The sequence below is a fragment of the Indicator indicator genome, chromosome 22 (genome assembly GCF_027791375.1).
Source record: "Indicator indicator isolate 239-I01 chromosome 22, UM_Iind_1.1, whole genome shotgun sequence".
In the NCBI taxonomy this organism is placed as follows: Eukaryota; Metazoa; Chordata; class Aves; order Piciformes; family Indicatoridae; genus Indicator; species Indicator indicator.
In genome coordinates, this window is record NC_072031.1 from 3,705,825 (window position 1) to 3,732,742 (window position 26,918).

General features: G+C 38.5%; 1 protein-coding gene across 1 annotated transcript in view; it reads right to left on the reverse strand.

Annotated features, from left to right (window-relative positions):
* GRIN2A (glutamate ionotropic receptor NMDA type subunit 2A) overlaps window positions 1–26,918 on the reverse strand; it is a 175,071-nt gene that overhangs the window by 74,009 nt on the left and 74,144 nt on the right. Inside the window, exon 2 of the mRNA XM_054390918.1 lies at window positions 707–1,299. Within this exon, the coding sequence (XP_054246893.1) occupies window positions 707–1,299 (593 nt within the window). The remainder of the gene's footprint in view (window positions 1–706; window positions 1,300–26,918) is intronic.

The window sequence follows — 26,918 nt, forward strand, 5'->3', positions numbered from 1 at the left end:
CCATATGACAAACTGTTTTGAGAAAACATCCCTATCAGCTTAGATTAATGCAGATTAATTTTTACAGTTATTCTAGTACGGGTGACAAAAATAAGATCCTCAAAAGCAGAAGTGACAGATTCCAGTTTTTAGGTGATAAAAGCTGCCTAACTAATCTAATATATCTATAATTTCCAGGGACACCTCTTTATCACTGCCATCTTTTGTCTTCTCAAATATTACCAGGTTCATGCTGATGTGAATGCTTCAGGCACATCCTCCAGAGCTTTTTGGTAATTTTACCTTGTAGTTAAAGTATACAACAGCACGATTTTATTACTCAGCTTCACACCCTCTAAGATAAATGTCTGTCATCTTTTGCATCAGATGCAGAGCAATATTCATTCTCTACAACACATAACATGATTTTTACGTGCACAATCCTTGCAGCAGGTGTTCTTAGAGTCACCATCCCTAGAGGCATCAAAAAACCACATAGACATGGCATTTCACGCCATGGTGGTGTTAGGCCAATGGTTGGACTTGGTGATCTTAGAGGTCTTTTCCAACCAAAACAATTCTGTGATCTGAAAACTATTGCTTAAGAGAGCATGATGGGATTAACAAACCCAAATATTCTCCTTCAAGAAACATATAAAGACAATACAATTGAAAATTACCAATGGAAAATTATGTAAGGAAAAAAATCCAAACCAAGAAGCCTTACTTGTGCAAGGTGTGAGTTGGTCGGTCGTTTTTCTCCAGTTGTCCATAGCAGCTAGTTCTTGCTTCAGGAATGAAGGAGTATTTTTCCAGCATGGCTGATGCAGCAGTGGCAATAATTCCAAGGCCATCTCGTACCCGAGCTTCTAAACTGTAGTCCCATTCATCATAAGACGCTGAAATGAGTCCTGAAGGAAACTCCTTGGGAGTGATTTCTGTGTTACCACTAACCAGGCTGGGAACTATCCAAAAGAAATCATAGCCAGTAAGGCCCAAGGAACGAGCCTCATCTAGTATATAGACAGCTTCATCCTTAGAACAGTAGAGCAGGATGACAGATGAATGGATCTTCTTCAGCTGAATCTGTGTCTTGGCATCTCCAAAAGCGGTATCAAGTATGATGACATTCTGCATGTCCCAGCCCACAAAACTATTTTCCACTGTGGTCTTAATGACATTGATGAAGTCTCGATATCCAGGGAAGGTGGTGGTCACCAGAGAGAACACATGCCAGTCATAATCTTGCATGATCTTCAGCATAATGATGGCTTCTTGCTGGATGGAAGCCCCAAACTGGAAGAATGTGGACATCACATCCTAGAACACCAAACACAGTAAAAGATTAAAAATTATGTGCAAGTCTGAAAGGAGTAGAATCTTTAATTCTTCTCTTCTCCTTGGTCCACCATGGCTACCAAACTTTCACTGCATTCCAGTTCTGTGTCTTATTGTGTGATTAATATGTGACACTGATCATAAGTAACACAACTAATTAAACTATTTGCCAAAAAGTGACAAACCAGTAGTTACATAGGAAATTTGAGTGCCTGATCACTTGAAGACATTAACTCAAATCAGTACTTAATGAGGAAGCTGCCTAGAGACAGCCACCCACTGTTAAACAACTCATCTCCAGCAGGTAGCTTTGGTTTCATCAAACATATTAGGAATGTGACTCAACAAATTCGTACCAGCTTCTAGTTACAACAGAAATAAATTGCAATGCACATACTGTATATATGTGAAGAAGTTCTGTATTCTAGACCTAATGTCAGATGGATACTTCATTTCTGCAGGTTCACTGGACTTGGTGGAAGCTGTCAAACTCTGAAGAAGTAGATTTATTATCCTCAGGTACTGAGTGTGAGCTCACTACTGATCACGCTCCATTCAGAGCACATAGCCAATTCATGTCCAACTTAGAACTGACACGACAGCAGTGCAGGGATAATCAGCAAGCTGCTGGTGTCCTCATGAAAGGACTTCAATGGAAGTTATATTTGTCTTAGGCTTTTACAGTATTCATAGCATTTTATACAGCATAATGGCAGGTGCTTCATATTAACAACATCCATCAGAAACAGGCCACAGTATTTTGTTGGCATTAAATTCATGAACATTTACATTGGTCTATTTTTACCAAGCTACTATTAAGATCTAAAATTCTTTTTTAATTTCACATTCTAGATATCTATATGTCACAATTATTAGAGTACCAACACTATACACAGGAAGCTATGTAATTCTTTGTTTTCATTTTGCTTCAGTATTTATTCCTGCACATGCGTGCACTGTTTTCAGATACATAAAGGATGAACTCCTGCTGCAAGAAAAGCTTTTGATTTAAAAACACGATATTAACAATTCATGATTTCTTGTGCAGCCTTTACAGGAAAGACATGCACAGCGCTTTTAATTTAAAGAAGTTCACGAACGTGGTTGCAAACATCTGTCCTGTTTTACATTTGCAGGGTACAGAACCAGATTAATTACCTTAGGTTTCATGGCAAGGTGGTGTTAAACATACAATTGTTAGCAGGCAACTTAGCTCTACAAGTTCTGCATTTTATCTACAGAAAACCATTCAAAGCAAACTGAATGTCTACGTTTTTTAAGAGAAGGATTGTTAGCACTTGTCAAGCGTTAAGAACCTGACACCAGGATTTTATATGGTTTGACAGCAATTAAAGTCTTATACCTTGGGTCAGATCATGAATGCTGATATCGAAGGTACAAAATACAAACTACTAGTAGTAATGAAATAATCTATTGTGGCTTCCTTGGTACCTCAAAAATGGCATTCTGGATGCCATCTGAGTGCCAGATCTGAAGTGGGTTTGCGTTATTACAGATATTATAAAGCATATTTAGGAAAATAAGTGAATTAGGAAGATTTGATTGATGAAAGTTTCTAGGACCTATTTCCTGGTGACTTGCACTGTATACTTCAAAATAACTTAACAAACAAGCTTTTCATCTGGGGACATTTACAGCTAACAAAGTCCAGCCCATAGAAAATCTGCTCAGAGTCAGTATTTAATGGTTTAATTACTGATCTACAATTAAAAAGTAAATTACATATATAGATACAGTGCCATGAAATCAAGTTTGATGTAGCTTCCTAATTGAACATTAAGAAACTTCATAATGCAAAGTTAATCACTTTGGTTTTCTTTTCCAGCTCTTACCTTATGCTATTTTTGTATTTGTGATTGGACTAAACAACAGTAAACATAAGTAAAATAGTTCATAATAAATTAAACAGATTATTTCCATCATGTCCTTTCACTCTACCCCATTTCTATATATCATTTATGGCTGCTAATGTAGTGGAATAATTCCTTCAAACAATACATACACCGTTGTCCTTCATGCATCATAAGGAACTTCTCCAGTAACACAACTGAAGTCTTTGAGGGCCAAAAACAATGCACAAGGACATTCCCAAGTGTGACTTTTCTAACTAGTAAATATAGATATTTTTCTTTAGCCTAGAGCAGTTCTTATCCTCTTCCCTGGCAATGAATTTTGTCCTGTGCACAACAGCTTCTGTCACCTTTACAGGAGTCTGATAACAAAGAAAAAGTACTAACCATAAATCCTTTCCTTTTGTAAACATTTTGTTAGAAAAAATATTTTATGAAAGGAGTTTCCATTAAACGTTTTTTTAAAGTTCACACTCTTATTACATGAATCCATTTCACATAATTGTGAATGTGAACTTTAGTCAAAGTTCACAGTTAATTATTTGTGATCAGAATGGTGAACAAAAAAATTCTAATTATATGGTGAAAGTAACTTTGGGTTCAGAAAAAAAGTGGTCTCATCTATTGAGAAGTATTGGTGGAGGATGCAAGGAAGCTGCACCATTTATCCAGTGCAAGAAACTTTTATACAAAGGAAATCCACAGGTAAATCTCAGAACATGAAAATCCCAAAATGTTGTGAGCAAAAATTTAGTTAGAAATAGTTATGGACATTATTAACTAATGCTTTATTTGACTTTTTTTTTTTTTCTGGTTTAGCTTCTTAGCTGGATTTTACCAGAACCATGTAAATAAAACACAGCAAGGAGAAAAAGAACAAATGAAAACTTTTTGTTTCTGTCTTGCATATGAACATAGAGTTGACAGCAAAACATCTCCCCATACATTGCACAACAGGAGGCAATCCTTCAGTTGCTTCTTGCTTAACGTTATTCTTTAATGTTGTATACAAAATAAACTACTGTCATTCCAGGACAGAACACATCAATGCTCCCATATTTGTGCAAAAAACAAGGTAGCTCTCCCTGGTACTGTCATTTCGTGGATTGATATATTAGGGGAAGCTGCTTTTTAATTAGTGTACCAAGTCTATAAATCTGTCACTGTTGTCAGAACTGCAGGTTTCACTTCCCCAGTTCCAGCATATTACAGGAATATTTCTCTTGAAACCTCACCCTCAGCTATTTTCATGCCATCTCAGTTTCCTAGCTCCAGTTTTTCCAAGAGATCAACAGGGCCACACTCACAGCTGCTATTAACAGCTGAGGTAAGCCCTGACAGGAGTTTATGCCTACTAGGGAAAAAACTGCAAGAGTTGGTTATTTAATGCAAAAAAACCCCAAACATTTGCTACCTAAAATAGTATACCTTTTGTTAAATCAAAACAAAATACTAAGCCAAAACAAAATAGGGGTCAACATAAGGCCAAACTGATTTTTCACTTGGCAGAGTTGTTAGGGAGAGAGCTGTTCACTGGTAAGAATACATTGTGACAAGAAGCAAAAAACAATATGAAACACAGATTAAAAAATCATCCACAGGATGATTTTATTCAGCTAAAAATACGATTATTATGACAGGACCGCAAACAGGACTTTAACGTGATCTTAATTACTTCATTCTTATTCACTCTGTATCTTCTGCAGAAATACAGACAAAACTATTTTTCTCCTATATTACACCACTGTACCTTAGCATTTCCATTTTTCTAACAGATTTAGGACATGTGGTGCAAGCTCTGCATATACAATGCAAGCTGTTTCCTGTTTAACGAATCACAGGAGTTATTTGGCATTTTTATGAAGACTGGAGATACTGTAAGCCAGTGATTAGTCATGACTTGAAGCTGAACAATTCAGCATCACTTCAATCCTGAACATAGGTAAATAATGTATCTTGCAGGGAGTTAACTTGGTACCCTTTTTCTTGGATTTCTTGAAATGATGCATTGATCCCCTGGTAAACGTGAAGTGAATTGTGTTTGCCTGTCATGACTATGTAGGTTTCAGCCATATGGTTTTCCTTTGTGGTACTACACAGGGCCAGGCAAAAATTCCAGTAAAAGCAAACACTGAAGTGCAGGAGCTGAAAGGAGACCTCTCCTCCCAACATACCCTGCACGTTTCTAAACCCTTAAGTTATTAAATTTCTGTGTCTATTCATTAAGAGTATAGAACATGCAATTCCCAACACAAATATCGCACTAAGGCGCCCAGGGGAAAAAAACCTCCCCCATTATTACCATGGGAGCAATTTAGGGGAAATTATACAAAATTATGTATGTTCAGGCAAAGCAGAGCAAATGTGAGGGTGGAAATAATTCAGTAATTATTACAAACAGCAGCAAAGACTTGCTTCCCAAGGACCTGTCACCTCTCTGGCCTGAGACGTGGCAAAAACACACAAGACCCCAGCCTGCAGGTCTCTACTGCTACCAAGCTTTCCACTGGGAACCATGTTCCTGCCCTCACACCTGAGCTATGGCCAGGCCCCAGGAGTCCCCCAACAACAACCATTGCCCCATGTGGGATCCCCCCAGCTGCTATTAGTCTAAGAAAGGCTGCAGCATGGCCCGTGCCCAGCCCCAGGGGATACTGACTTGCCTGTTGTACTTGACTTGAAGCCTGCCTCATCCTCCTGTCCTTGTCAGCAGCTCCCAGCCCCACCATGCCAGCCCTCACAGAGCATGTGCTGAGCTGGGCGGGAGAGAGGAGAGGGAAGCAGGGTAGGGGCTCTGTGAGGGAGGGCACCAGGGCTCTGTGAATGAGGGCACCTGGGCTCTGTGAAGGAGGGCACCTGGGCTCTGTGAAGGAGGGCACCTGGGCTCTCTGAGTGAAGGAGGGCACCTGGGCTCTCTGAGTGAAGGAGGGCACCTGGGCTCTGCAGCCCACCAAACAATACATTTTAAGTTCTCCAAATCTACTCCCATAGACCTGTGGACGTATTCCACCATTTGTCAGTGAGAAGACCAAGGTCTTCTAGCAGAGCCAGAACAGAGATGGAAATTTTGTCACTATAATTTAACTGGTGCAAATGCAGAGCCACACAAGGCATAAAGGTCAGCAAAAAGGGCAAACCAAGGCCTTACTTTTAAAATAAAAAGTTTGCTCTGGGAGAAGAACACAAGCTAGAAAAGGGCAGTAGCAAGCAAGGGAATACGTTATGGGCTTCCAACATCTGACATGTCCCCTTTTATTATTTCAAGGAATAAATATCAGAGAAACATGATTTTGAAAGGTTAGCACCAGCTTAATCAAGCATGTTCTTTCCCATTTCCAGAGGGAACCTGCAGGGATTCATTTTGCAGAGGCTTCTGTATTTTCAGGTCATGGCTTTACCCTAAGAATTTTGCCAGATAAGAGATAGGTTTTGTGTTCTGTTTTGTTTTTTCTTTAATATATCAATTTAATTTTACACTACCTGTTTGGCTTATCTGGTCCTGCTACAAGAGTTGAAGTGTGTCACTATTTTTTTCTCTAGATCAGGCTAGAAAATAAATAAATACAAAGGAACAAGAACATGGTTTCCACAGATCATTGCAGAGTCCACTGGTGTTTGATCCTTTGCCTCCTTTGAATAATACAGCATCATATCCAATAAATTAAAGTAACACAACATGCCATTACAGTGAAACAACAGAACTAAATTAAAGACAACTAGTTTTACACAGAGTTCATGAACCACTGCCTGGGCTGGAGCATGCCATATGGGTTTTCAACACATCATGGATCGTTCAAACATTGGAAATTTGGTGTCTCAGTTTGAGGTCCTGTTCAACCAGGACAGACAAGTGAAAAATGCTTTCAGTGGCTGGAATGACACCAACAAACCTGTAACCAAACTTGTTAAAATCCTGAAAAGGCTCATGTACACCAACAGGGATTTTTGTATGGTCATTTGATGAAAAGCTTATTCACAATACGCCTCATTTCTAGATAAAATTCAACTTCCACAGTTACAGAAATGTCTTAACCTTGAATGTTTTCATGAGGAAGGGCAAAAATTGTGGTTCTGTTTGGATGAGTACCAGCTATTATACAGCTTTTTGAGGTGAAAGACAATCCCACCATGCAAGAAGTAGAGTATTGATGTCTGCAAGGAAGATAAGGGAGAATAAAAAGTATTTTCAAACAAATTCTATTTGCTTTATATGTTCAAATATTTCTTCAACACATAAATCAATCTCTCTAACTCACACAAGATCATGTGCTCCTGTACATGAGTGCAAAAAGTTAGCATTATAAAATATTTTTTCCTTTATGGAGAAGATGGGATTTGTACAAGTCTTTTACTCCCTGTAACTATTTCACCATGAAAAGAAACATGGAAAAAATAGTGTGACTTAATATATCACTTAGCAAGGAGTGTCATTTCTCTTATGCCCCTTGTCATGATTGCAGAGAAACATTTTGCCATTTCTTAAACTTAGGTACCTGATTTTCTGCTCATGGTTTGTACAAGCAGCATCCTCCTGCTTTATTCATGTAATTAGTCAGCACAAAACTGACGCAAGTAAATAGTTGCTTGAAGAACCCAAAAATACTTCATCTTCCATGGGAAAACAACTTTAAATTAGCCATGCAGTATATCTTTCAGCTCAAGGAACACCTGAGCTCATACAGAGAGCTCTTCAAACAGTTGTTATGAATGATGGGAGAGCAATCAGGAAAGTTAATGACTTTTCAAAGACAGGGAAGGCAATTGCTGTGAAGATAGTCTAACAATACTGGTGAAAGCAACTGGCTTTCTGCTGTATGGGAACATCCATCTACCAACAATTCACGACTGATACACCACAACAAAGTTGTGGTGATGGCATAAGAAGAAAATAGGGTCCTTTGTCTGTTCTTCCCACAGCAAAGTTTAGGACAAATTGATGATGAACTGTTCTGTACAAGTTGGCTAACTGGATAAGAAAAAAACCAAACAATGAAACAATGCTATAAAATGAGGAAGAAAGAAACCCAAAGCATGATCTTACTACAAAACTTTCAAAATGTACTGGCTGGAAGGAAGAAGGTCTAGACATATTTTCAGAAACAACAACAAAAACATCATTTATCAGAATGACAGAAAGCTTTTCACCAGGTACCAGAAATAAAAAGCATTAAGAGCACATCAGTAACTTTGTGAATTAGCCCACTAAAAGGCCAAAGGACAGAAATGGACATACAAGGAGAGGAAAAGCCTGGATTACTTTCCTCTCCTAGTACTGGTATTTCATAGTAACTCCCATAATTTACTTCTAGAAATAAAATACCAGAAAGACATAGGATGGATAAAGGATACTAGCCAAGTGAGCCAGACAGGTTTCTGGAAAATAAATAAAACTCTTGGTACCAAGATGAATCATCCCCACTATCACACTCTCTTATATTCACTCTGGGAACATTCACCAACATTTACACCATTTCATATCAGTACTGAGATATTACATATTTTACTATCAAAAAACCCCATGCTGGGTTATGTGAAATTTCTCATCCTCATCAAGTTTCAGTCTGTGACTATGGAGAATTATCTATCAAATCAATTAGTTCATTTACTTTGAACAACATCAGCTCCCATAAGACTATCAGAGGTGGGCTTCTCTTGATTCATGAGCAATCTGGGGAACCTTAATGGATATAAAAAGCAAAGCATTTAGGTTACAGTGGTTATATTATTTCTTGGAGCTGACAGCAAGCTCTAATTATAAATCTTGACAACAACCCTGCTGTTAATGGCCAAGCTTGCTGAAAACAACCTTATATATGAGGTTTGACTGTCTGGTTTCAAAACAACCCCCTGATAAGCAGGTTTCAGAACAGGCAGATGGACAAAGGAAGAGTCTAAAACTTCCAAGGAATTCCAAAAAGAGAAAGGAATGAAAAAGCCATGGTTTGTCTTATTCTTTCAATAAGAAAGAGAAGTTTGTTAATATGTACTTTTTACATTTGCAACAAATAAAATTTAATTCTAATACTTCAATCTTACTGCCCCAAAAGGTTCTATTACTAGTCTTTAAAAAGCACAACAGTCACATTTTGCCTTGATTAACAGCTTTTTACATTATCAGCCTATTTTTTTTTGCCAAAATCAGTCACCCAAACTAATTTTACTCTTCCCCAGCTATCAGTTTAAATATGCACACAAGTTACTCTCAGCCACCCACAGAATATGCTAGAATCCACTTTATTTGACATCTTTTTGAGCACCTGCTAAATTAGAATATGCAGATTTGATTTTTTTTTTTCAGTTTAATGCTAATATTTTACCTAAACAAAATGTAATGTGATTATATTATTATCGTTATGGAATAAAAAAAAATAAGTTGCTTGAATAGCTTTGAAAATCATCAAGAATCAATGCTATGCAATAATCTATGCTCAGGACAGTTTTTGATTCCAATTGCTTGGTATCTAATACACTAAGCAGTTCACTTAATTGTAAAGGTGACACTACAGAGCAATTTCGATATGGATTGCATACCTCCAGCCTAAAGGAAAAGTTGTTATGAGAATTTAGAGTTGTTGAGGACAAGTATGATTCCCTGTCAAATTTGCTATCTTATCAAGTATTGCACAAGAAAACCCTGCAATGACTACTTTCATCTCATGCATCAACAAAATTTGTGACAGGATTTTTGTACAGTTTTTGACATTAGAAGCTTTAAAACCAGCACCATCCAAATGTATTAATCCTGTAAATGGAATCAAAATTTTACTTATCTGCAATAGCACTTAAACATGCTACAGACAAGAACTCAGCATTAAATCCAGAATCAGCAACAATTTGTCACTTAATGGCAGCTGAATCAAGCCAAATAGGCTGCTTACTTATAGCATGTATATGCATGTGTGCATAAATGCCAGACATTATATAGAAAGATATGCACAATTAAATAGCAATAAAAATGCCTCAAGACATCATCTCCTTATCTGAAAACATTTGGTCTCAATTGAATGCTAAAATACTTCTCACTTGTGTTGATGATGAGAAGCCAGAAAACCATTAACTAAGTCATTTCCATATATCTATGCTTAACAACTGAAAATGAAGGCAACAAACAACCTCCCCCTCCACCCACTGCCACCAAATGGTGAGCAAATAAAAAGAATATAAAGCCAGTTTAATTTCTAATGTGTGCTTTTCCTTCATGAGCCAGGACTCTGGACTAGCCACCTCTGTGTACCTAGCTTGCTTCAGCAGCGCTGAACTGAAAAGAGAACTCCAACAGTAAGAGGCTAGTGGGCAGGACAAACAGGCAGAGAGACAGACAGGATATTTTTTAAGGGGAAAGCTGAACAGAGTTCAAGGAGTCATTCAGAGCAGCTTTCCATGGCAACAGAGATCTGTAGGATATATTCAAGTAGCAGAATAAGATGATTGCAAGACAAGAGATTGAAGAGTCTTGATCTCTTCAAGAAGACATATGCATTTTGGTTCCCCAGGTAGTTTGGGTGCTCAAAAAGAAGTACAAATCTGACTCACCTGCCTTTGCAAGGCAAAGTCACAAAAACATCATTTTTCAAAATACTCAGTGTGCTACTCTGCTCTTATGTACAATCAGTAGATCTGAAGAAGAGTAGGTACTCCAGGGAAATACCATTTATGCTTTTCCTTTATGCTTTTGTCTTTAAGACACCATCTTTGGCCTCTGGGCAAGGCTATGGCTGCCCTTCCATTATGCTAATAGAAATTATCTGCTTTCTGAAAGCCAGTGACCGGCAATCACAAAACCAGGCTAGCAATGAACATCCTCTCACATTGTGTATTTAATAGCAGCAGTGTCAGAAGCAAACTCAGTTACCAAATTTCTGACACGTATGATCTTTATGAGTACTTACATGTCAGCCTAGCTCAAGATGAGAGAATGACTAACTGCATGTATTACAATGAATCCGCCTGATAAGAACATGCCCACCAACGGATAATGTTTCACTGGTATTCACAGAATCACAAAACGGTAGGGGTTGGAAGGGATCTCTGACCCAAACCCCCTGCTAATGCAGGCTCACCTAGAGGAGTTTGCACAGGAACTTATCCAGGAGGACTTTGAACATCTCCAGAAAAGGAGATTCCACAACCTCCCTGGGCAGCCTGCTCCAGTACTCCAACAATCTCAAAAGGAAAGAAGTTTTTCCTTAGGTTCAAGCAGAACTTCCTGTGTCTTAGTTTGTACCCATTGTGCCTTGTCCCATTGCTGACTACCAGTGAAAAGAGCCCAACCCCATCCTCATGACCTCTACCCTTTCAATATTTATAGGCATTGATAAGATATTCTGTCAGTCTCTTCTCATATGATAAATGTTCCGGTCCCCTCATCATCTCTGTGGCCCTTTGTTGGACTCTAACCAGTATTTTCCCATCCTTCTTGAACTGAGGAGCTCAAAACTGAGCACAATACTCCAGGTGTGGCCTCACCAGAGCAGAGAAGATGGGGAGGAGAACCTCCCTCAACCTGCTGGACATGGCAGTCTTTGAAAAATCAAAGCTGAAATGACAAACATGATGAATACAAGTAGACAAAAACCTCTGTTGCATCTAGTTTTTCTGAGCCTACCCACACTGTTCCCCACCTTCAACTGAAATCTACATTTTCCTTTTGGCATGTTTTTTTAGAATGTGTCAACTATTTAGTTGCAAGAATATCACACATCAAGAGATTTGCCAAGCATTATTTCCATGAGCAAACAATAGTTGGGGCAGAAAAACTTTACCAACATATATTCACATTACCAAGATTTTTACATGGACCATAAAGTTATTCCCTGTATAATACAGCTTAGTTCAAGTTACTTTTCCTTAGTTAAGTAGAGCCAAATACCTTTAAGCCTGGATCTGCTTTACAGTAAATATCAAAGGGAAAACATAACTCCAAGAAAGGCAGTATTAAAAATGCTAAGTTTAGGTTTTTGCAAGGCATAGTAATTCTTTCCAGAAATTATTACAGATTTGATAGTCATACTAGATACAGTAAATCCTGCACCCTATGGCAAATTGAGTATCTCATTTCCAGCTGTAGAAAATATGTTTATACAATGTTCAGTATACAGCACAAAGAGGACTGAAGCAATCTTCTAAAACCTGCACAATACCTATGATATAGTTTGAAGAGAGAAATATAATAACCCTTGTACTGAATATAAACATTATCTGACTTGATGTTTTCAATGCCAGAAATTTTTATTAGTTGCTTTTGATAGCACTCTGCATGTAGCTACTGCCTAGATGGGCACAACACCACACAGATCAAAAAACCCCGTAAATTCCTATAAAAATAGGAAAATAAACATAGAGTTTTTCTAACCTAACTAGAAAACACAAAAGATCTTTACCTGATCTCAGTATAGACTCCAACAGTTGATTGATTTCTTTAACTATCCATAATGCAACTAAACTGTAAGTCCCCTCACATCTGAATTCAATGGGAGATCAGAGCACTCAACAGCCTTCAAAAGTGTGTATGCTCATGCATAAAGGAACATCTGCACAGATAGGACAGTTTGGCCATGACCATTTTATTTATGCTACTCCATGTGTCCTCAGAAAAGTGTTTAATTACTTAGTTAACTGAAATAGATTGTCTACCAATACAAAGTGAGGGTGCTTGCTCATTTTCATTAATGGAACTCTGCATCAAAAGGATTTAGATGCCAATCCTTAGGTGCCTTTTTAAAAAGCCTTTTTGTGTAGGACTGCTAACAAAACACCTGTTCCTACAAGTTGCTAAGTGCCTTCAGTTCCACACATGAAAGATAGCCTTCATTACATTTCAGGGACCTTATGGAACAAAGCTTGTTAAGAAAGTTGCAATCGCAGCTTAGATTTCAATGTAATAGACACAAGGGATTGTGCTTTGCCTTAAACTAGCTTATCTTGATTTGTCTCCATTTGTGTTCCCTACTGCAGGTCCTTTAGAAATAACCCACAGATCTTCTAGTACCCAAAATCCAGTCTGAAAAATACTGTGACTGGAAAGCATCATCCCAGCCATTTCTATCTCATACTTGCTATTTGCAGCAGGTATAATATTTCACCATAATTAAACATCCTATTAGAATATGTACTTTTGGGAGTGATCCTTAAACTTGCCACCACTTACTGTGACATGATGTACTACCAAAAAGGAAAATAAAAACTGTGACCTGATCCTTTGTAATATACTCCAACAAAATTCCTGGAATATGGGAGAAATGTGGGAAAACCGAGGAAGATTTCTCTGTACAGTTCCCACTAGGCAGTTCTGGCACTGATTTCCATGAATTACAACTCTCTATACAAAAGTAGTGTGACTTCAAGTTCGTCTGATGGTGATATTTCATGTTACATTAACAGATAATTAAAAGAAGGTGAATAATGAAGCTGAACAAAATCTCCCACTTTTGTGCAAGGAAGATGGATCTATGGAGCAAGCAAGGATTGTCCTCTGTTCAGGAGCAGATACAGCTCATTTTAGGGAGAAAGGTACTGATTTCTTCAAATGCCTACTAAATGAGGCAGTCTTCCTGCACAGTGTGTATTGAAAACTGGGAAAGGAAAATGAAATGTCCAAGCCATACCATCTTTTGTGACATGCTCCATTCCACACAGAAAGTAGAATTGCTGCCCTACACAAAGCTACCCATCAGGAGATGGATACCTGGTTAGATGGAAGTTCATGTGAGATCTGTGATTCTTCTCAGTGGGCAGACATTGGTTGATACAATTGCAACAGTTTATCAGTTCATTAAAAATCCCAAGAGAAGAAAGCTGAAACAAGCTCATGTAGAAAATTGCTTTGTTCTGATCCTCCCTGATTCTATGGAAGTAAACTCATTTGCTGAGGATCAGGACATGAATAGGTATTAAGAACAGGTCACTAATGAAGCATCATTGTAAAATATGCAAAGATTAAATAACGTCTGCATTACTAAATACGTCCTAGAGGGAATGGGTCAATGTCGCACAGCATAAACCTTTTTTTGTCTACTCAGCCTTCCTTGCACAGAGCAGCCTGGCACAGACTTCAAAATCACTGGCAAGGAATCTAGAATCACTGAACAAAGGACCTTTGATAGCAGGAGTGCCCACACACTGAAAAGTGAGCAGTTCCTCAGCACGAGCCTGGGCAAGGGTAGATGTTAGAAGCAAAGATGTTAGAAAGAGGAGGAGTAGTCCAGGTACATGAGTGCCTGCTGACCCATGGGCTGAGTGTCCTGCTCCTGACAGGCACCTTGTTAGGAATCCCACAAGCAAAAATTTATTCTATAACCCTGCCTCTGAAAACCATTTCTGGTGAGAGCTGTTATTTCCAACACATCCTATACTACCTCTGCTGTCCAGAGCTGACATAGTGCCAGACACAAACTTCCAGCACATTGGAGACACTATTAGAAATAAATTATTTGTGCAAAGCAAATTAACTCCCTTGTGGGTAGCAGGAGATATTTTCTTCCACTATTTGTGGATCATGCATTATTAAAAAGTATTTGGACAACCATTGGTTCTTGATAAAAATATTCAGTATGAACTTTTACCCAGTTTTAAATGAAACACCCTCATTTGAAAACACAAGTATGAGATCTTCTGTCACTTGAATCCATACTCTCATAAAATATACCCAAAAAAGAAAGCATAAAGCAGAAGTAATAGAGTATGACAAATGACTGGACACAAATCACAAACATTAAGGAATGCCATTCACAAAAGTCCATTTTCTTAATCATCCTTATCATTAAACAAATACTAAGAATAACATGATTTTAAATAAAATCAGTGAGGGCTGGTAGAAGTCTAACTCACTATATCACAACAGTAATTTAGCCCCATTATTCTCAGTAATGTCACTTAGCCAGCAATTAGCTGTCACTTCAGACTGCATTTGCACCATGACCCTACCATAAAAAGGCATTTTCACAAAAGCTGTAATGCAACAGCTATTAATTTTCAAAGTTCTAACAGGTCCCCTTGTTAATAAGGAGTATAGCCTTAGCATAATGCATCTCCTTGTAAATCTTCCTTCCTGGAAGATTTCCTTATTCTGGGGATCAGTCAAATAATTTAGCACAAGTCATGTTTCAGTGCCACAGCTCATGAAACATCTTGAAATTATCCATACAGAAATAGTTGTCAGTCTCCTCTTACAAGTAACTGTAAGTCTGGGGCAAAGCTGGTTGTACTACTACACATAGAGGAGAACGTGTTGCTACACATACCCATAATAACTGGATGTAACTTAACTTATTTTATCTCAATGTATCAAATGATAACACATCATCTGATTCTGGGGTAAAAATTAAAGCTGGGGGGAAAGGAAAAAATAAATAAAAGAAAAACAAAGTAACTTCTGTTGTAGTCTGATTTAAAAAGTCAGACACACTATGTATAGAATTGTGTACATTGTAAGATGTTTGCACACTGAAGGCTTCATCCCTCTCCAGGAGATTAAGCAGTACATTTTTCTTTGATTTCTCTGTTTCTCATAAAGGAGTTAAATGTATTATTATACAGTCACTTCACAGAAACATGACACGTTACCATTTTCTTTCTTACTGTGAAAATATCAAACAGCTTGTGGTGATCAGTTAAAATATTACATTTGGTTTCCCCACGAAAAACTGCTTTTCTTACAATCTCATCTAAACCCCTAAGGAAGAACAGATTTTACAGAGTATTCATGAGCAAAAGTCAACACACAGCACAGAATTAAATATAAATTAAAATAACCTCATTAAAACAATACACAGATGTTTGGTGCTATTGCAGGAATAATCGTATATGAAAAAATATTGTCTGCTCATAAGGAAGGACTCAAATTATTAGTGTAAAATGAGAATACTAAATCAAAATGAGAGCTCAGCTGGGCAATAATATTTGTACATTGGTGCATTTGTAAGTTAAATGGATACAGTTCATTATATAAACTGGTACACAATGAACAGAAGAATTTGAGAAGACAATGTAAAAATTATTGTAGTTTCTTCAGGAAACAAGTGGAAGAGATACAAAGGGGGGGAGAGGGTAATTGCTTACATTACTGTCTAGGAAGACTTTGTCATCTCTTCAGTTTCTGGTTAAGTGTAGGGCTACAAAGCCCACAGCTAGGTGCATGATCCTACTCATGAGTATGAAGTAACTTGCCAAGCTGCTTAAACATTTTCAATTTCTTATTATGTTTAACACAGACCTCTTCCCACTCCCACCAAGCAGCAGCTGAAGAACATATTCATATGAAAATAGGAGCACCTTTATCTGCTGCAATGCTGAGGAAAAATTCCTACCCCATTCAAAAAACAAGGTCCATGCACTTAAACTTTTCAGGATCTCCAGACAAACTCAGGATGTTTATAGTCTAGGAAGAGCAAAACTTTAGCTGACCTCTTTTATGTTCATCACCTGGTTTTCAGAGTACTATATTCACCAAGAGCTTAATGTATGTCTGTTTGGAAAGGTTTGATGACCAGTTTCTAAGTACTAAAGCACTACAAAAGACTTGGGGAGAGGAATGGTGCTGGATGGATAACAAGTCTAACCCATTGTAAGTAAGCCATGATGTTTAAGTAACTGCTGTGGGCAGACATGGCAGTCATACCACTGGCAATTTACAGCTACCTGTAGGACATTCTGCTTGAATGGAACTCCACAAGTTATTTAGGTCTTTGTATTATTATTTGAATTACTATTACTTTCTTGGCAAGTTATAGGATTCAACCACTAGATTTTCAGAACAAGCATTCTGGTTTCTGATCAAACTTTGAGAGAACATAAAGCCCTAAGATCTTTTCATTAATATGCCTTGCCATTGGACATGTTCTGCACTCTGAGATCTACAGATAAGGAAATCTTGCAGCAGGTAGTTTAGCAGACTTTGCTCAGATTTCTCAGGCCAATGACTGCTAATCAATACTACAGCCAGCTGTGTTTGGAATCATTTAACCAATGTGTCCCATCACCCCAGTTTTATTGACCTCTAATTTGTTACCTCCCATTGGCAGCAGTCACCCTGTGGTGCAGATAGAAGAAAGATTCATGTGAACACTCCCTGGTTGCTTCAGTACAAAATCAGTCAGGTTGTCTTAAACAGGCTGTTGTCTCTCATCCATCTTAAAAATGACCAGCTCTGCTCTGAAGGTGATGAAGGATGGAAAATGATTTTCATTGCTGCCAGAGCAGTAACCTCAAAGAAGAGGAATGATATTGAAACAATGCAGGGACTGGAGCATGAGATGCAGATTGCAGTGAAATAACTTATTTCTGCAATTGTTTTCTGATCATGGACTTAGTCTCCCATTACTGAAATTCATTAAACTGATCACACTTCTAAAGTTTAGATTAAATTCAGAGATTGTAGTGACATTAGAAAACAAACAAAAAAAAAACCAACAAAAAAACCCCACAGCAGTGATTAGATTCTCCTTGACTTTTGTAATAATATAAATTATTAACTGCAATGCAAAGCAAAAATTCTATCACATTCCAATTCCCCCCAAAAAATTGATCAAGTAGACTATCTCAAAATCATGTATCCCCCTGTTTAAACTCATCTTCAGGATTTATATTGTCTATTTCTGAGCTGTAAGCATCAAGTGACTATTTGGAAATATTATAGATAGGCTAACACTTTACATTTATGCAAGCTTTGCATTTATTTAAGGCAGTTTTTGCAGGTAATGTATTGCATGCATATCAGCTGTTCAGCTTCATTCTGCTTTTCACTCTTACTAAGATCCTGAAATCAACAAATAATTATTTCACTTTGGTTTACCTGCCCAGCATATAGCTGTAACATCCTCTTTTCATATTCTGCCCAGAGAGTCCAAGAAATCCTGCTACCCTAGAAGACAAGCCGTGTCTCCTGCTGTCTCTTGGTATTTCTAGTTTAGTCATACAGATTAGCATAAAGGTCTTTTTGTTTGTTTGTTTTGGTTGGTTGGTTTTGATAGTTTTGGGTTTTAATATCTTTGCAGAGATATGAAAACCTGGACATTTCAAAACAAATGCTAATGATGCAATCAAGTACTCAGTGCAACTAACTGAACACGCTGAGTAAACTACATGAAGAGAACAAGGAAAAAGAACAGCAAATGCATTCCATTAAAACAGATCACAAACTGCATACACCTCCCAAACAGGCACTGGTGATGGCTGTGAGCATGAGAGCTGTGAACATGAGAGTTCATTAGGCATGATTAGCATACTCCCCTCTTGCATAACAGAATGTTCACCAGTATTCCATTAATGTAGGGGTTATGAGTAAGTGACAACAGCTGACTGGAGCTATAGGATTAAAAGTAAAGTCTGCAACTATAAGAACCTCTGAAATAATCTGTTCCTCAAAATTCTATCTTCTAAATGGTCATAAAACTGTGCAATTTCTCTGTAGCATACTCCAAGTTACAACATGATACACAACCAGGTACTGCTACATCTGACCTTTGGAGACCATGCAATACAAACCTCTTTCAGGACAAAATTGTGGACTCTATTTGTTACATAACTCCTTCATATAAAAAGTTATTAACAATAAGCTGTATAATACATACAGTGCACAGAATCTCTATATATGTCCCAAAACACACAGCTATATACACACAGTAATAATGTTTTCTTCCTGTCATACCGACTCCCCCATACTAAGCTGTATCGTAATAGTTCACAGAATGGCTTAGGTTGGAAGGGCCCTTAGAAATCATCTGCTCCAACCTCCCTGCCGTGGGCAGGGATGCCTCTCAACTAGACTCAGACTAGACTCAGCTGCTCAAGGCCTCATCTAACCTGGCCTGGAGGAGGCATCCCTGGGCAACCCATTCCAGAGTCTCACCACCCTTGTATTGAAGAACTTCTTCCTAAGGCCCAGACTAAACCTACTCTCCCTCAGCTTCAAACCATTCCCCCTTGTCCTATTGCTAGACATCCTTATGAAAAGTCCACCTCCAGCCTTCCTATAGGATCCCTTTAGGCATCAAAAGGCAGCTATAAGGTCCTGCCAGAGCCTTCCCTTCTCTAAATATCCCCAGCTCCCTGAGCCTGTCTTCACAGCAGAGGTGCTCCAAACCTTGAATCATCTTTGTGCCCCTCCCTGGACTCACTCCAACAGCTGTGTCCTTCTTATGATGGGACACCAGAACTGGATGCAGTATTCAAGGTGGGCTCTCACAAGAGCAGAGTGAAGGGGAAGAATCACCTCTCTTGCCCTGCTGGCCTCTTGGTGCATCCCAAGATAAAATGAGCTATAAAACCATTGCAGAACCAGACATTTACTACTTCAGTCATTAAAAGTTTAAGCATCAGACTTAATTTTAATCAAATGAGTTTTATAATGCCAAAACGATTTGACTTCTTTTCCAGTAAGAAGCTAGAACAGCAATTTCTAGTTCAGTCACTAGCAGAGGAACATTACCTATAATTTACCCATCAGCCAAATTAAGCACTAGAACAGTACTACTAATGCAAATGGATGGTTTGAAAACTTGTGATGAAGGTAAGCAGTGATAAAGAATTTTGTTGGTCGCTTGCTTGTGTTTTTGTCAGAACCCAGGTCATGTTCCGAGCTCTGTACGTATTCCACCTCCAATGCTCGCCACAAATCCTTTTCACACCCCAACTGCCTTTCCACAATCCCACTGCCTTCCAAGTTTCTTTCCAGATTACACCTCATGACTTGCCAAGGCCATATAAAGTTAATGAAGGTGGACTGGCTGAAATTTTCTTCAGGCTACAATTCTCTCACAGTGCTTTCATCCCTGCCTCTCGTGTCAGTAATACTCGATGTACTGACAGGAATTTAAATTAGCTTTACTACGCTTGCACACAGGCAGACTGAAGAAATACTACAGAAAGGAGTAGCAAATTTCATAACACATCATGCAGATCAAGCATACAAATACACACAAAAAATTGCAGAGATCTTCTTTCTCTTCGCACTGGTAAGAAATTAGACTTCATTAATTTCAAGAACAGTATTTGTAGCAGTTTCCAGAAGCAAAATCCTAAAACAGTCAGGGCCTGATCCAAAACCTCAAACAGTTCTACAGCTGGTGAACATCAATGACTTGAAGATCATCACTTCTAATCATAACAGGAAAGCAAATATCCGTCTTGCCATTTGTTACAAATCATGCAAGTCTTTTTCATAATAACTTAAGCAAAATGGTTCTTTAATTTCTAGGTCTATGGGGAATCCCAGGAGAGTCATTATCATGTTTGGAGTATGTTTCTCCCAAATACAGAGGTCTTTTTCTTCTGATCAATATACCACATTCATAGAATCATAGAATCAACAAGGCTGGAAAAGACCTGAGAGATCATCAAGTCCAACCTATCACCCAGCACCTCATGACTAACTAAACCATGGCTTCAAGTGCCACATCCAATCTTTTTTTGAACACCTCCAGACATGGTGACTCCACCACCTTCCTGAGCAGCACATTCCAATGGCAGATCACTCTTTCTGTGAAGAACTTTCCCCTCACCTCGAGCCTAAACTTCCCCTGGCACAGCTTGAGACTGTGTCCTCTTGTTCTGGTGCTGGTTGCCTGGGAGAAGAGACCAACCCCCACCTGTCTACAACTTCCATTCAGGTAGTTGTAGAGAGCAATAAGGTCACCCCGAGCCTCCTCTTCTCCAGGCTAAACAACCCCAGCTCCCTCATAGGCACTTGTGCTCGAGACCTCTCACTAGCCTCGTTGCCCTTCTCTGGACACCTTCAAGTGTCTCAATATCCTTCTTAAATTGAGGAGCCCAGAACTGGACACAGTACTCAAGGTGTACTCATCACCACTAACGATCTCAGAGCTCTTCAATTAATCAACCTTTCTCAGGGGTGGAAAAAATAAAATAAAAAAGATCCAGAAGATCAGAGAGTGTCATCAGAGGGCAGTGGGGTAGCACTGGGGAATACTGGAGTTTAATGTCAGGATTATCCTAGAACTGGGTATGCTCATAACTTCCAAACACAACTCAAACATGTTCTCAAGGTTTTTGACCAGGGAATGTCATATTATGATTCATTTACTGAATTAAACTACAGACAACCTTTTTTGTTTTGTCTTTTCAGATTTTAAAAACACATATGAAAAGTTGCAAACTGGCATATATAAACAATAACAACAATATGAAAAAAACCTAAACCCAACAAACAAAAAAAAACCCACTTTCCATCTATGCAGATCTGTCATGCCTTGCTTTCCATACATGACAAATCTCAGAGGAGAGAAATCTGATGTTCCAAATTTAAATTTAAAGCCTTGCAATACCCAAGTGCTCAGCTGGTTGTCACCCGGGCATAGAAAGCATCCACCTTTTCCAAAGGAAAGCAAGTGTCTCTCTCTTTGTAATAAAAAGAGTGCAACCCTTTTCCATAAGATTTTTTTTTAAAGGTGAATTTCGAGTTTCCAGATCTGTGAGAGGCCTCTTTAGAATCTCCCAGCATGATGTTTTCTCATTGCTGTTTTGTGGAAGGCGTTTTTTCTGTCATTAGAAGGCCATGATAGAAATCAATTTTGGGGCTTTTCACAAATAATGAAGAGAAAATTAAATTCCTCCTCTTTTTAAATAAGTTGTTTTAATTAGAAGTGGAAGAGAGATACAGCTCCCAAGTGACCCATAGTGTGTAGAACCTCATTTAAGACAAACAAAAACACCGTTTACAGCAAGAAAAGCCTGTTTGTGGGTGTCAAAGCCTGCATGTGCTGAGCAATAATGATGGTTTCTGAAATGCTCACAGCTAATTTACAGGCTTTCCATGAACACAGCATTATAGTGTTTGAATGATTCCTAAACATAGAGGAGTTTACCCCAACCTGCCTGCTTGTAATTATCCTGTTGCAGGGAAGCAAAGCAGAGTGATCACATCTTAGAAAAGTGATTCCTGGGAAAACAGTATATAAACCTTCCCTATTTCTGTCCTCTTTTTGAAAGCCATTTAAAATTGTTGGTTACTTAATACATTTTTTTAAAACTTCTACTCATTACAATAAATCCTTGCCTTAAATTTAGAAACATGAGTTTTGGGTGGGGGAGGGAGGGACGTTCGTTGCCCAGGGAAAGGTCAACCATCCAACACAGTAACTTCTGCAAACACTTCTGCTTGACCACAAAGCAGCACATGCTAAGTTGTCTCTTGTAAGATAGGATAAAATGTCTGACCAGACCTGATAATTTTTTAGTAAGCAGAAAACCTTAATTTATAAATTAGAAAGCAGCACTACTTGGATGCAACTTCTGCAAGCACTTGCTTGACCACAAAGCAGCACATGCTAAGTTGTCTCTTGTAGGTTAAGATAAAATGACTAGACCTGCTAATTTTTTAGTAAGCAGGAAACCTTCATTTATAAATTAGAAAGCAGCACTGCAAAGATGCAGCAATTAAAACATGGCTGAGCGAGGGGCACAGTGTTTGTGGCACATACATGGGAATCTCTCATCTTGGAATTTGTTAGGCAAGGCTGTCAGGATCAGCCAGCTCCTGGCTTACCAGGCTGTCTAAAGGATCAAGAAAAAGACAACGCAAGTCCACAATTAAAGATGAAAAAGCCCTGTTAAAGATCAGAAAGCCAGGTACCACCCTCCTCTTGCTCCTCAAGAACTAGGTATTTAAATTCAGAATGCACAAGGCAGCACTTTGACTGAGGGGCAGGTACAAGAGGGTGTAGGAAGCAGCCCAAGGACTCCAGTGACTGCCTCCTCTCCTTGGAAACATGACTTACACAGGTGGCACATTCTCTCTTACATTCAGAGACAGCCCAGCCATGCTCACTATCCCAGTGCTCTGTGCAGCATCAGCCTTAGTGCACCTCCAGTGAAGACAGCTCAGAGAACTGCACTCCAGGGCCTTTTTGCGTGCTTTGTTTGTTTGTTTTTTATAACAACCATGATGGCAGATCTAAATCATACACTGAAAAACGACTCTCACATTTTACAGGAACTTTAACAGCAGGTAACTATGGTTCTTCAAGAAAATAAGCAAATGTTGCCACTTTGCAAAGTAGATTTAAGAGAGAACACACAATTTTAAGAATGCATCTGTTTCTTCAAAGCTGTGACCAACAAACTGCACTCTCTAACCCTGAAGAAACTTTACATAAGATTGGAAAACAAAATGGAAACAGGCACACAAAAACAATTAGGCTGTATCAAACCTTCATTGTGAGAACATACACAGATACATCTTTATCAAACACAGTTGGTGAGTTATTGATTTGCCATGTTTTCGCATCTGGGAAAGAGCTCTTCCATAATACTTTCCATTTCTGTCTTAGGGTCTCAGTCAGGTTACTCAACCACAGTCTGTTCTCATAGTCCACCAGCAAAAAATTCCTACTGCATAGCCTATATTCTCTATCTGGATACATGATCCTTTCCCTTATGTATTGCATTCTCTATGGGGAAAAAAACAAACAAACAAAAATATTCTAATGGCAAAAAGTAGATTTTAAAAACAGGTAGCAAGTTTCCTTTTATAACTAAAATCTTCAGTGATAGTCCTAATGAGTAGTCCCACTGCAAACAGTTTTCTGACTGCATACATTAATTTGGCAAGGTCTGTGAAACAGTCTAAAAATTGATCTCTCAACTTCAGACAACACCTACATATTTATCTGTGCTGTTGCAAAATGCTACATCAATGCTGAAGAATGCAAGAATTTAATATGATATTCGTTTAACCTAGCACTGATCCAATCAATAAATAAAATTAGAATAATTTACTCTCCCATGACTAAATGCTGAATTGAGCAGTTTTTCCAGATATACAGCCAGATGAGTCCAGAGCTTTAATTTCATTAGGAGTGCTTTTTTGCTGTGCTTTTCTAAATTGAAATCTAAATTTTCCATGAACAAATGCATCTTTTTAATTTTAGAGAGTAATCTTAGAGCCAAACTGTCCATCAGAATCAGGTTAACAGTAAATAGATCATACTTGGGTTTTCTTTCAGAAAAGACCATTCAAAATAATAAACATGTAAATAAATAACTCAAAACATTATTTACTTAAAAGCATTAAGAAAAATGTCACATTGGCCCCACTTGGCTTTGCTAGCCCTTGACTGAATCCTATTGCCTCAGGATTTGCTTTTTGCCTTTAAATTACTGTGGCTTGAATGGGACCAAATGACAGAACTTCTGAGCCACCATATCCAGCATGGAAAGCTTTTCTCTAAAATAAGATGTTTGCTGTCACTTGGCACAGCAGGGAGAGAAAACTGTCAAAGAAACAATCTACCCTTATCTTTTTTCCTTTGATACTTCTAACTCTCTGCTTTGCACTGCTAAAGGCTTTAAATACTTTCTCCTTCAGGGGAAAAAAAAAAAAAAAAAAAAAAAAAAAAAAAAAAAAAGGTCTTACAAGAATAAAACATTACTCAGATTAATTCACTTTAGAGGAGAGAAGTTCCTCAGAAAGCTAAATGCTGTTCCCAAGGCTGCATGTAGTGCAAGAGGAAAATGTCCTAGAGGCTCAAGACTCAATTTCTTAAGGATGTTTAGAATCATAGAATGGTTTAGGTTGGACCTTAGAGATCATCTACTCCAACATCTCCACCATGGGCAGGGATGCCTCTCAACAAGACTTGGCTGCTGAAGGCCTCATCCAACCTGATTAGTGAAGTCCAAAGCTATATGAGAGCCCAAATTCCTATTCAGGCATTGGTATATTACTAACATAGGATATTTTCCAAAAGTGCTGTATGTTTAAGAATTTTCAGCATTCCTCTGGGAGAAATACCACAGTCATCTAACATCATTGACAGGGATTATTTCAAGAGAGCCAACAAGACACAGTAGCTGGATTACATTGGAGCATCCAGGAAATTAAGTGTATAAAAGCCACAAATCTTAGGTGAATCCCACAGCTGGCTTCTTCTGTGGAGACAGGGCTTCTGAAAGCTGCCCAATGGCAACTGTAGAGCCTTAAGGTCATTAGAAACTTCAGAAGAGGACCTGGTACACACAAAACCACCATCTGTACACTCTGCTTTGGAAATCCTTCCCTGTTCTTTACTGTCACCCTCTGATAAGCGTAGCTTCACAGATCATGATGTCCCTATGAGTGCATATTGTCATTTACCTCGTACTAGACACATGATAGATGGCTGACGTAATTAATTACGGGGGGTATGGTACTGTCCCAAAGACACTGAAAACCTGACAGAGTGGGGCTACCAGATAAAGAAGCACAAGCTTCAGAATTACAGAAATCATAAGCTGACACAATCAGTGTGTATAAAGGGCATTCATAGATATGCAGGTATCTCCAAAGACCACCAAAAAGAAGATTATCTCTGTTCACCATTGCCAACTTTGGTGAAAGTCAGACTATAGACAGAGAGGGATGAATGTAAATAAGATCATACAACTGAGATAACAAGACCTTCTTCCTCCACCAAGGAAACTGATAGTATGGTCTTGTCATGTCACGACTGAATCAATATTAAATCCTTCACTATAAAAGCAAGGGGGAAATATCATTTCTTGTTCTTATGGGAACACAATAAGCAGAAGAGCCATTCATGGGGAGAAATGTTTCAGCAGAAGGTTGGAATTATGCCAGAAGCAGGGCATAGTCTCTTCCAGCAGTCAGCAAAGCTCCTACTGGATAAGAGATTGAGTCATGGCTGTTCTGGCCAAATCCCTATATTCCTTGTGCTACAGGAATGAAGAGTAAGAAGAGCAGAAATCCAGTATTTCCCACATTATGAAAGGAGTCTCACCAACTCCTTTGATTTCATTGGAATCATCATTTTATACACTGAAAATATACCTTCATCTTTGCAAGAACTATCTTGGTCAGGAGATGGTGTGCTAAAGGGAATCCTCACAGAAGATCCTTTCTAACCAGCATAACCAGTCTCCCAGTATGAAAGACAGGAATCTTTCCTGGACACGACTCTCTCTTCCGAGATTGTTACAATCACTTTCAAACCAAGGACTGCTGTATGCAAACTCCTCACAAATGAGGTTTAGTAGTTGCCAAGCAACTTTATAAAGATTACCATAAAAATTGTATAGAAAAATAGTCACTAACACGTACAAAAAGCACAGGAGTTTGTGGGGGAGTAGATTTTTCTACAAGGAAGAGAGAGGAGGGACACCAGGAACACCATGTTTTCAAGCTTACCTTAAGTATCTGTGGTTGCTAAATGCAGTTCTGTAAGTGAAGCACAGCTCCATACCCATCTAAACATTTGGAAATCTTGCTAACCAATAGGATTCACAAGCTTCTGAACCTTAATAGCAATTCATGTTTTTGGAAAATATTTGCTTCGTCTCCTCAACCATCACTGTCACAGATCTGTGTCTTAAACACATATTGAGATCTCTCTCTCACAGTCCATCTCATCAATCAGTCCCTAACGCTTACATTTATAGCCTCATCCTCCTTCCCTCATCCTCTGTGCTAAATAAACCCTAAGGAAGACCTGGAATAAACCTAAACTAAGTTCAGAAATGGCTACCTTGGTAACTACCTCACCACCTTTTAGAGGTTTCTACACTCCTCTTGGAGGTCGCTCAAGTCTGAGTTACACATACAAGCATTTCTCACTCTCAGCCAAATCCACCACTATAACTGCCCTGCCACTAAAGGGACAAATTCAAGTACATGGTAATGCACAATCTGTTCACTGGAATGCTAAAAAAGCTTTTAGAGTGAAAGACACCATTTTATAAGACAAGGCAATGGGAACCAGGCTGCAAAATGTTACAAACCAA